The sequence below is a fragment of the Vanellus vanellus genome, assembly GCF_965231255.1.
Source record: "Vanellus vanellus genome assembly, chromosome: 11".
In the NCBI taxonomy this organism is placed as follows: Eukaryota; Metazoa; Chordata; class Aves; order Charadriiformes; family Charadriidae; genus Vanellus; species Vanellus vanellus.
In genome coordinates, this window is record NC_138916.1 from 11,472,348 (window position 1) to 11,485,221 (window position 12,874).

The 12,874-nt window shown below is 38.0% G+C and overlaps 1 protein-coding gene across 2 annotated transcripts in view; it reads right to left on the minus strand.

Moving 5' to 3' along the window:
- Window positions 1–237: 237 nt before the first annotated feature.
- MAPK6 (mitogen-activated protein kinase 6) overlaps window positions 238–12,874 on the minus strand; it is a 30,783-nt gene continuing 18,146 nt past the window's right edge. For both annotated transcript variants that reach the window (XM_082488757.1, XM_082488756.1), the window contains exons 2-6: window positions 8,353–9,563; window positions 7,482–7,626; window positions 4,106–4,270; window positions 3,263–3,464; window positions 238–2,623 (exon numbers count right to left, since the gene is read on the minus strand). In XM_082488757.1, the coding sequence (XP_082344883.1) occupies window positions 1,525–2,623; window positions 3,263–3,464; window positions 4,106–4,270; window positions 7,482–7,626; window positions 8,353–8,907 (2,166 nt within the window). In that variant the 5' untranslated portion in view covers window positions 8,908–9,563 and the 3' untranslated portion in view covers window positions 238–1,524. The remainder of the gene's footprint in view (window positions 2,624–3,262; window positions 3,465–4,105; window positions 4,271–7,481; window positions 7,627–8,352; window positions 9,564–12,874) is intronic.

Sequence of the window (12,874 nt, forward strand, 5' to 3'; positions counted from 1 at the left end):
GTACACTCACGCTTTCATAGCCATACCCTTACCCAAGATTTTCGTCAATACGGGCTGTAGGCACCGGGACAGAAGTATACTCCTGGAGTCTCCTTCCAGTGCGCTGCAGCCAAGGCGGACCGCAAGACAGCTTCTCCTGCTTCCTTGAGCACCTCGCAATAGGGAGCGCAGGCAAGCAGGTCTGCCTTAGCAGCTCTTTATCTGTCATCGTACAAAGCATCAGGAAAACAACAGGCATTCTTGCTGGCCATGTTTTTATTTGTTTTTCGTTTTAAACAGGGGAGCCAATGATACATCCAGTATTTCAAAAAATCAGAAGGTAAAACAAATTTTCAGAAGACCGAGATGCTACATGCTATATTTAACCTAATTTTATTCATGCTTGCTTTTGAGGGGGGGTGGGAGCGGGACAGGAATCATTCAGTAAAAACATACAGTAAAAACAAAATGTCTCACCATATAGAACTTTAACCTACAGTAATGTTGTACCTTAATTATTTCCATGCACACAACTAACATTACAAAATTCTTTTTAAAAATGAACACAATTAAGACTTCTAGGAGCGTTTGATAATAAAGCAATTCCTAATTTCTTTTGTAGAGATCAAGCACCTCCAATTACAAATTCCTATACACAGTGAGTGCTTTACTTGAAATGAAAACTAAAAAATGAAAATAAAAAAATGTATTGGATAGCCTCAGAATAAGCCGATGTTAATATATATCCAGCTATGTAGGCAATAAAACCATAGTGCTAAACAAAAACTTTTATCTGAAAAGTAACTCAAAAATTGACTTTCTATAATTACAGAAATATACTTATTTGCTAAAATAAATAAAAGTGCTGCATATTAACACTTCACTATAAAGAATGCATACCGGAACATTTATAAATATTGAATGATTTTCAGTAAGAATAGCTACTACAATAATGCTGGCTAAATAGAAGTGCATAATGAGAAGCACTATGGGTGGTTAATGTTTTGCCACATACTGCTGTTACCTTGAGGTAGATAACACATGCGTACCAAATTCTGCATTCATTTCAGTTGCTGCTGGTATCATGTGTCTAAGAAATGTGTACAGTATGAAAAACTCTAAAATACGCATGAATGAAAAAATGTCTTGGGAAAAATAGATATTTTCATGCAATTATGTACAGTCTCACTGTGTAAATTTCAAGGCAAGGTTCTTTTTCTGCAAAACATGGACACTGTTTTACTGAGAGAATGTTTTTGTGTTTTTTTTTTTTTCTTGGTTTAGTGCATTTTTTGTTACCTCCTGCATTTTGCATTATTTTGCTCTATTCTTTAATTTTGTGTGCAAACGACATGCCAGTTAAAAAACAAAAGTAACTCATGTATAGAAAGTAATTCTGGATTGTAAAAACAATGGTAAACAGAAAACTAATGAAATCCATACCAAAATTACACCGTCTGAATCAAGTAAAAAAATTACTTACACTAGTAATAAAAAAAGACAAAACACATCTCATGAATATAAAAGAAATGTCTGCTGAGTGTTTTAATTTAGATGTTTCAGAATGCTGCTGTATGTTTTGTGGGGAATTTGGGGAGACGATTTCATAGCAGAAGGCGTTAACGTGGCCTGTATTGATTTCAGTGGCGAACCAACAGGGCTGTGAAACTGAGGAATACCTATAGCCTCAAGCTGCTTGTTGAAGAGGAGTTCTCCACTGTTACTGAGAAAGCTCTCTTCTCTCTCCTTCTCCCCAAGCTTCCCCTCTTCTACTGGCTCAGGTTCTAGCATTTCAGCATCTTCTTTCTTACTAAAAAATTTGTCCAAATAACTGGTGTAAGTATTTTCTTTTTCAACTTGTTCATCTTTCCTTACTTCGCAACAAAACTGGTCTATGAGGAAGCACTCCTCCCCGCTACTTACAAACTGACTGTCCCAAGAAGTTTGGTACAGAGCTTCTAACTGTGCCAAATTAGCCATTCCTTTCTCCTGCTTCTCTCTGCTTACTGACTTTGATATTAATCCTTTCAACTCTATTTGAGACACTGAGCTATTCAAGTCATTTAATTTATCAACATCAGTAGACTCGTGTTGTAAACTAAGCTGAATGGTTTCTGCTATAAATGAATCAAAGTCAAATCCTTGATTCTTCTCCCTTTCTTTTTCAACAAGTTGCTGTGATGCTTCCTCAAGTGCTATCTGAGCTTTCACCAACCCATTCTTTTCACATTTAGACTTGCCTTTCTTATCAGACTTTTCTTTGCTCTGTTCCTTCCAGTTCGACAGATCTATAATAAGCTTGGGCTCATAGTAATGGTTAACTTCACTGTCTCGCCAAACTAAGTTATCTAGGTATGAAGATGACCTCATTTTGTAATTACAAGTGTGACTACATTCCAGATCACAATACTTGTTTTCATGGTGATCTGAATACTGCCAGCAAGGCTCAGTAGAGAAGTGGGTGTCAAAGGCAGGATCCTCCAGATACTTTTCACGATCTCCATCCAAATATTTGCGAGGATCTACTTGCACTTCTTCCTCATCAGTAACATCAGAAAGAGCCCTTGGATCACGCTGAACTTCATCAGCTTCATAGGTATTATGAATAGGCCAGTCATGGTCTGAAAACTGACTTTCATGGTATCTGTAAAACAATTTCCTAAGTGTTAGAAGCTAAAACACAGTCTTCCAGCTCCCAAGACAGAGACAGTTAAGTTTAGAAATTCCCTTACAGAATCACGACAGTTCAACACAGATAAAGTTTTTCCTCAGTCCAATCGGGTACCTCTTCCAGGTTTTAAATTTAATCTGGCATAAAGTAATCCTCATATGCACATCTGAAAGATTTAAGTCCAGAATTATGTACAATAGCTCACTCCATTTACAGAACTCTTCCTTAAAGTGTCTTTAACTGACTTTAAATGACTGCCGTAAATCCCTTCACTATTATATGAGCTAAACATTGGACAAGACAATCATACTTAAAAAAACCTCTCTTCATTTAGAGTTTATTTTTTAGAGAAACATTTTGGGGAAAGAAGTAATGGAGAGATTAACTTTAGATTCTAGAGTCCTGAGTGCATCTCAGGAATGCATCAGCATATCCAAGTCAGTCTAACGAATTATAAACCCAACAACGTTGCATTGCCTATAAGGGAAAAGTTTATTCTCAGGTCAACTTATGAAGAAGAAACAGAAAAGGAAATTATGCCCATGAAGCAGCATCACTTCGAGCACACGACCATTCAGTTATGTTATATGCCCCAGTAAGTAATAAATTTACCTTTCCCAATTATAAATATGGCTGTGACTTTCATCCATCAGCAGAATATCATCAACCTCATCTTCAATGTGAAAAGGATGACTCGAAATAGGCTCATCCGTTGGAAAGGAATAAATGCTCATATAAGGATGGGACAAAGCTTCTTCTGCTGTCAATCGATCCATGGGACTAAATGTCAAAATTTGCTCCAGAAAGTCCAGCGCTGTGGAGAAAAAGTTATCATTAAATAGGAGAAAAATGGCATTTCAGACATCTGGAATTTAAGAATACAGTACAGTGCTTTGCTCTAGAGGTGTACATTTGCTTAAAAGTAGCCACCTGCAAAGTATCAGCTACTGACGCCACAGTGCCAAACATGCATCCTGTAGCCATAGGAAAGCTAGAAAAGTAGAGGTCAAATCTAAAATCAACAATGATTTAACTTAAAACAGGAAAAAAATACTAAGAGATAGAATGCTTCGAGCTGAATCAGTATCTGATATTTCCTATCAGGAAACACTGCTGGGGACTTTCTTTTAAAAAGATCTGAAAGACAGTTGTTTTATACTGACTGCATTCCAATCTCCCCTTATATTTAGAAGGCCACTGTCTCAAAATAGAGCAATTCAACTGGTCTTCCAGTGCAAACAGCTCCACCAGAGACTCACAATTCTACTCCAAAAATGACCAAGTAGCTATCAAGCAAATAGTCTCTTATTACAGCAGAAGACAATCCTTCTTCAGAGAATGCACAGATGCTTGTAACTGAAATTTGCTTTTAACAATCACACACATTGTTGTTCACTATTTTATGATTTTGAAATACAGGAAGTTTTTTTTTTTTTTTCTGAATTAATTACTTACCTTCAGGACTGATGCCTGGAAGCAACTGAGTTAAAGGTTTGTGTGGCTCAGTCATATCGTTTCTAATGTAAACTGGAATTACATTGAGAAGCTCCTGACGGTCCTCCTCATGTACAACAGGAATTGATTCTAGAATCAACTGCATCTGTTCAAGTTCATGTGCACCTAAGTACCAAGAGAAAATACAAGCCATTTCAACTTCAAACACTTCTGCTCCCTGCATGTGAAAGGCATATCGAAATTTTGTGCTGTGAGCAGCTATTTTCAGCAGACAACTTATCTCTTACAACAGAGGAAAGGCTGAAGTTCTAAATTTGAATGATAATAAATCTGAAGAGCTCTCAAAAACACTGTAGCATATGAAGAACTACAGAGCTGCTACACACAGATAAAGTGACCTAACCTTAAGCTTTTGCAAGGATGTTTTCACCATGGATGAGGTACTCTACAGCAACACTTTATCTTTTTGTTATATCCTATATACTGCAATCCTCCCCTTTCAACTGATCCACCTAATGAATTCAATACTCGACCTCACTTTGAATTATATGTCCCTTATTAACAAAAACAGTAGTGGTTTAGCTCAGCAAGAGATCTTACAGGCCACAGCCATTTGTATTAATATTCTACTCTGAAACCCTATATTACTGTCAGGTGCAAGACAAAAATCACCTGCCAGTTAAGCAGTATAACCTTGTTTAACAACAACAAAAAAACCCCAAACACAAAACCACCAAACAAAAGAAGTACTGTATTATGATTAAGATTATAGTGCACTTCTAGCACTATCTGAAGTTTCCCTGGGTAAAGAACTGTAAGGGCCCATACAGCAGGTGAATTTTGAATGGCATCTATATTCAATACCAGTGTTAACGTTGGAGTACCCAGAAATACAGCTTGTCTACCTCAATTCGTTGCTTAGCTCCAAGAAGCATGTAGCACCCCAGAGATTCAACTAGCAGATGAAACCATGTGGGATTATTTGCATGCCAGTGTTTCACCAAGCAGCTCTAGGCAATCATCAACGACACTGATGCATGTGACATTAAACACAAAAATAAGTGGGGCCAGAAAGAGATTGTATCATCTCCTGATCTACACACTATCAGTACACTTCAGCAGTTTGCACGGCAGTCTGCACTGGACAGCCTACCGCACATCTGCCAGAGGACTTAACGAAAAGCTGAGGCAAAGTCACTACAGAAAATTCCAAGACCTACATTCCCCAAGCGAATCAGTACGGCCTCCTGTTAACTTATTATTTGCTGGATGGAAAAAGCAGTTTTGCCCTCCTACTTCAGACTACTACAAATTGCTTGATGTAAGCTATCAGATGTTACACTGTAATTTGCTGGAAAACACATTCTACTGTATCATTATTTCCATCCTACAAATTAATCAGCTTTCTTTCCACTATAAATGAAACGAGTATTTTAAACTATTCATTTAGAAGAAAGAATTACATAAGTTGTTTGGAATAGCTATTGAATTCCTCTGCCTCAACTTCTCTTCCCTCCCTCGTGTCAGGTATTCTGCAATTTTAATCTTCATTTTTCCTTCCCATTCCCATCAGCTTTCCAGACAGCAAGATTCCCAAGGGATGGTTCAGAAGTAGACAGGAAGTTGCAAGTTAATAAAATCAAGCCATCCAAACAACTTGGCAAAAGAATTTTATGCAGAGTTTCAGGACAGGCTAACTGTCATATCTCCAACCATTTTCCCTTTCCAAATGCATGACGTTAAGAAGTCCACTCTTTAGATCAGAAAACTATGGCAGTGCTAAATTATCAGAGGAACACATCCATATCTAAAAATACTTTTCTAGGTATCTACACAAGGCAATTAGGGCACATAAATGAGCCTATAAACTTAGGATTTTGGTTACTAAGACTGAGTTTAAAATATTAATATTAATAACAATAATAATATAACTCACTATTAGACCAATAAAAACTTTTGTCAAATACCAATGCTACTGAAAAAACCCCACCCAAAACGCTAGCAGTTGTAATCAATCTATGCTGAATGCTGAAATCTACAGACTTTCTCCCACTATTTTACTATTTTGCAGTAGAAGTGCTTGATGCAGTGGAAGCCCAATAAATATCTTACCAGTTGAGCAATTAATACACTGGGGACATTACTCCAATAGTTAGTAACTCAAAGAGTTAGCAACTCACTGCAAGTTAAGAAAAGCCTCTTCGCATGTTAATCACCACTCCTATAAAATAATGATCTCAAGGTGACAGTACTCCATTAATAGTACTTAATGGGAAAACGCTCTCAATTTCATTACCTTGACGTACAAAGCTAAGAATTACTGCAGAGGTGTGCTTTTTAGTCCACATGTATCTAAAGGAACGTGAACGCTGAAATGCAAGCTCAGTTCTTAGAGGTTTCATCTGTATCACCCCAGTAATTTAGACCAACAGGAGCAAATCCAATGCGAGCCTGAATGAGACAGCTGCTGCTGAGGCCCCAGGGTGCACACAAAATAAGCATTTCAGGGGTTTACTTGAGACTAGCTCATCTGCTCCCACAGACTGAATGCCTATCAGCAGGTGGAGCACATCGGGTGATCTCCTGCAGTGCAAATGGCTGTTTCATTTTATCTACAAAGACTCTAGGTTGTGCACTGAGCTAAGTCAGCAATGTGGTGCAGGATGGCCATCAAGAGATCTGCTTCACAAATTTGCTCCTCATCCTAATCAAAACACTGATGTAGATGCACGCAATGACACCAGAGCATTGCTTCCTATCTTACCAGAAACATTTGGAGGTTACACACTTCTTTGGTATGCCACACTAAATTTCAGATCTTAAGAGTCCTCCCTATACCACTGAAACAAAGGTCAGGTCGGTCTGTAGATAAGAAAAATGGGAATAGGGAAAAAAGGGCTACTCTTTCATAATTTCAGATATAAAGAACCAAGAAATGACTAGGTTGACCACATTAAAAAAAAAAATCTTTATGAATATGATACTCAGGGCATTCATAATCCTCATATATTCCCTGGATACATCAATTTACTAAAACACATCAATTCACTAAGATACATGTATTTAGAACACTTCTTAGGCCCTCAATAAGTCTAGCTTAACCTAATTACAGACAGATTTACCATATATGCCAGTACTAAATTAAATTGTGATATTTATCTAAATACACATCAGTAAGAGTAACAAAAATTAAAACATACTCTGATTTACAAGTACATCAATTTACAGTTTGCTTATATAACTGCATAATAATATAGCATATCCTGATAGTCAATGACTATTGATACTAGCCATGAGAATCAACATTTTGATAGGGAGATAATTAAGCAGTACCACTCCTTTTAAGAATACACACACACATTTTTATCCTACTCACCTGCAAAGAGGGTTTTCCCAGTCAGCATTTCAGCAAAGATGCAACCTGCAGCCCACATGTCAATGGCTTTAGTGTAGTTATTAGGAGAAAGCAAAAGACGGGGCGATCTGTACCATTTAGTAACCAATCCTTCAGAAAGATGGCCCTAATAAAATTAATTGAAAAAAAAAAAAGAAAAAAGCTTAGATTTTTTTAAGAGATACGATTTTTTAATTACTGGTTTCTTATTTTTTAATGCACTACTACTAGATTTTTTTGGTCTTAAGATCATAGGGATAGTACCACGTGCTCCCTACCAAGCACTTCTACCTTTTAAAATGGAACAGCAGTATCTTTATGAGTGAACAGCAACAATATAGAAGAGACTATTTATTAGTCAAATGAGGCACTGTAGCAAAACTTTCTTATTCCCAGATGCCAAATAAATGCAGAGATAATAACGAACTCCTGTGAAACACAATCTAAACCAGGAAGACAGTATCTCTAAATCAATCCCAGGAAGCCACACTTGCACACTATGAATGCACCACTTCCAAACTTATCTAAGGCTTCTATAGTTATGCCTCTAAACATTGCTCTTGAACTCAGGTTCTGTATTCACTGTTAATGATCTTCTTTTCTGAACACATCTAGTGGAAAAGTTTTATTTTATGCTTGCAGTAGTCCTATCTGAAACAAAAAAACATGTCATGCAGAGATCTGTTTTACTCTACTTGCAAGCATTCCAGTCGTACTGTATGATTCCTAATATGATATCCGACCTGCTAATGAGGCCTTCCAGCCTATCTGCCTCTGTGAAAGGGAGAAAGATGCTATTTTAAGAAGTCATGGTTGTCAGCATATCACTTAAATATTCCCACTTTTCACATACCTTGTGGGAATAATGAGGATCCATGATTCGTGCAAGACCGAAGTCACCAATCTTCAGCACCAAGTCTTCAGTATTAATGAAAAGATTAGCTGGTTTGAGATCTCTATGCAGAACATTTGCAGAGTGAATATACTTGAGCCCACGTAGCAGCTGGTACATGAAAAGTCTGGCATGATCTTCTAGTAAAGGGCCTTGCTCTAGCAGATTAGCCAGATCTGTCTCCATGTATTCCTGGACAATGTAAACACAGTTCAATTCTGTAAGGGAGCCCACATCATCTGTTAACTGGCTTCCACTAGGACCAAGAATTTCAAATACTTTGACAATGTTATCGTGGTCAAGTCTTCTAATAATTTTGATCTCACGTAGAGCATGTTTAACACTCTGGGGATCTGTAAGGACAATTTTCTTGACAGCCACTCTTTTGTCACAGTCATTATCGACAGCAGAAAAAACTAAGCCATTTCCACCACAGCCCAGTGGTTTTAAGTCCATATACCGAGAGCCCAGATCAAAACCATGAATGTTCATGAGACTTTCAAATTTTTCTGCCATTTTTAAATTCTTTAAGTTTCTTTTTCCTCAAACTACTAAGCTTCTGTAAACACGCGGAGACACTTCCACTGGTATCTGAAGGAAAGGTCTTACGGAAAGGGAGAAGAAACACTTGGCTTCGACTGCAAGATGGTTTCTTGACACTCTCATTTCATTATGAGCCAGCCAGGCCTGTTGTGTCCCCTTGAATTTAGAGCCCGTAAGCTCTAGAACTCAAACCGAGCATAAGATAGAAAGATTGCAGCATTCATAGTTCAAGAAAGGTGCAGCATTTCTGCAGACATTAAAGAAAATACTCACAAGAAACTCAAACGGAATGAAATGACATACTATGCACTCAGCTCTACTGTGCTAAACTGGTTAACATTTAACAAAAATGTGAATAAATATGCACATAATAGGCTTCTATTAACATCCTCCTCCTCACAGTGCAGATACATTCAGTGTTGGACTGGTCCTGAGCAGCGTCATTCTATGGTGCTGGTAAGCACTATTTTGTTTTCCTTCTTCCTCCTTTTTCTCTCCTTGTTTACAGTCTAGTTAAACAGGAAACTGGCAGCTCTTGATTTACAAAAGATGCCTTCTGTTAATGATCAGGTGGCTCCAGCTCACCACAATCACAATCAAAGCTACCATCCATTTTACTCCGTGACAACCTGAAAAGGAGAGAAAAATACATCAGTATTCCAGCACATACAGAAGCCTTTCTCCTCCCCAAGTCCTTAAATTGTCCTAAACATACAACTTATTTAGTGTTCAATTACAAATTAAGAAACCATCACAAAAGCTAAGCTAACTAGAAATGACATATTTTTCATACTCATGGAGGAAAACTGACAATAATCACCAACCACTATTTCTAAACATATATTGTGAAAGTTTTAGATATAACCCATTGAGAATAAAAGGCACACAATGAAAAATCCTACTAAACCTCAATAAAGAAGGGAATATCACAGAGAAGTTGATAATTCCCCAATGCAGTTGTTAAGAGACAAGCCAGAAACAATCATATCCTGCACCTCAGTCACCAAATTTTGGAATAATTCTTTTACTCAAAGACAAAACCAGGGTTTTAAGTATTTCACCATAATAAGAGAGAAGTGGGTATCATTCACACAAAAAGGGTAAGGTTTGTGCACTCCCGGTATTTACTGACTTTCCAGAACGTACAGCCACTTCCAATGCCACTTATAAAGCTTAAATCCTTGTGATATTGGATAAAGCTTACTAACAAAACATAGTTTTGACTCCATAGATTCATTGCTACAGGAATCATGCCTACATATTAGACAAATATTATGACTTTATCAATTACTTCTACGCTTATCCAACCCAGATTACAGAGAAAAACTAACAGCAAGTACATTTTACACAGTAACTGATATATTCTATAACCGCTTCCCCATACACATGGGCATTTTCAGACATCATTTATTTTTTAATAGTCTAATGAATGCAACTACTATTTATGAAAACAAAAGTGATAATTTTCTCAGTAAGCTTCCCTGTCTGCAGCAGCAGAATGCAGTCATAACGACCACATGTTGCATTTTTGCACAACATCCTCATTTCTTTTAAAAGCTCAAAGATGCCACAAAGAGAAGAGTCAAGGGTGTACCTTACGCAGTGTGGTAAGGTTTGGGCAATTCCATTACAAGCTACTTGTATGTTCTTCCCCAACAACTATAGGTCACATCAAACCACTAAATGTCTTCTGTTTGATCTTAGATCAACACATTTCAGCTCTTCATCTAGCTCTCTAAATACATGTAAAGTTCTCCAAACTATCTTCACACTTCAATTGTAGGACCGCTTTCCCTTAAAACTGTGCTAGCACTTCAGTGGGACACTGGGGACCAAGAAAAACATGTCTCCCCACTCCTAACAGGGCAGCAAGAGCAGCTGACAAATTATTAACATATTTTAGAATAACAACCTCAATTCACTAAAGTAATCAGAATTGCATAGACAAAAAAAAAAAAAAAAGAAAGAGAGAAAGGCACACTGGCAAACAGAAACAAGAGTGTTTCAACATGTTTAAATATTACCATTCCTCAGGCTCAAGGCTGACTGCCACCAGGACGCAGAGCCCCAGTGCCCTGGCTCACTCCCTCCTGCCATACACCAGCTCTCTCCAGGTATTGGTACAGCCAGGTACACAGAACACAGGCAAGGAGAAGGGAACGCACGCTACTATCCTCTGCTGGGTTTTTCTTTTTAAATAAAGATCACCGAGTGTAGTACTCCCAAACTGAACAGCGTTGAGCTGGCCACCACTGATGTGGTATAGTACCCTGCCAGAAGGGTGATCTTTGGAGCTTTCTTTACTTGACATGTATAACTATTGCCTTGAGATTCCTTTCTTCACATACTGCCAAGAGTCCTAGTTTTAGAGAGTGTTTTACAAGGGTTATTATAACCTTAGTACAAACGTAATGAAGTAAGTTACTTTTCCCAAAACTATCTTGAATTTATATCCATATTAAGACATCAGCATGCAGACTCTTCTTATAATACCCATGAATTTAATTAAAGAACAAATATCAAATTTATCCTAATTAGGATAGCATCAGTAACTATCCAACTATTTGTTCACAGTTACAAAAAAACAGTCTAGTCTCTTGGTTTTTAACTTTTTTTAAAAACTAAAAACATTCACTTGCACCACTTTCAGGCTCACACGTTCTGAGCTGCTGCCTGTAAAAAAGTTTACACCACCCCAGACCATTTTCCTTTCATTCCATGCCCCCACAAAAAGCTTCAGTGGAAAATTCATTTTTGTAGCTTATCCTCACACTTGAAGTTTCACATTAACCCAAGGTCCAAGGCCTCTGTTCAAACACGCTGCAATAAGCTGTATTTTATATCCTTGGGACCATCTAAACTCAGTTGTATTCTTCCCCACAATTAGGCCTATTGTTTCAAATTGCTGATGTCTTCAATATGCAGCCATACCAAATCGGTTTGCACCAGCTGGGTGACACATCTGGAACCTCTCTTTTAGCTGGTTCCACTAAACAACTCGGATCTTACCCCTTACCACCACAACTAAATGAAGGCGGCAGCAGTACTGACGTTACTCCTTCAAGGAGAAAGGGAGTTACGGCCCACTTGCTCACTGAAGTAAAAGCCCTAAAATTTTCATTCTGTATCCCTAAAATGATGCATTTTTAATCATCAGTTTATACTATACCCTTCCACTAGGTGACCACTAATCGCAACGTTTTCAGAAGGCATGTAATGATTTTCAAAATCAGAGTGATTTAGCTAAGAAAGCAAATAGTGACAACATAAGCAACCCATTGCAGCCTTCAATTTGACCTGATCCTGCTACAAATTTCCTGTGTAACTACGAGCAAATGACTTAATCCCAAAGCCACAAAAAGGAGTGCCCAGCTATCATCCAAAACAGGATCTAGTCCTAGGAAGTAGCCCATCTACAAAACAGATACAGTACCTCACATGAGTACGGTGAGGACAATTAGAGATTGTCCTAGCAAAAATGCCCCGCTATTAAAATAAATGAAATTAAAATTCAGTAATTGAGAGTGACCTTTCGTTTACCTCCCCTGAAAATTCTACTTTGGAAACATAGCAGATGACAATGCTGGAGCAGGTTCATATATTCTTGTCTTAAAAAATTGCTTCTATGTCCACGCATTACCTACTGTCACATTAAAGATGTACTTCTCTCACTATGCCAGTTCAATCTCTCACCTAGAGCAGCCCTTTGCTGACATGCTGCAGCCCCATCATTGCCATCGCCTGTCAGCTGGCCCCTCTGCCAGGGCCACAGCCCCCAAGAGCATCGCTGGTGTCAGGGGGGTGGCCGAACTTGTTTCCCCATCCACAAGTCAACAGCAAACAGACAATTAAGACAAGTAGTCCTGTGGACCAGAAGCACATAGGAGGGAAAGTAAAAAGTTAACCCCAAACTTTCTTTCACTCTGACTAAGATAATAAT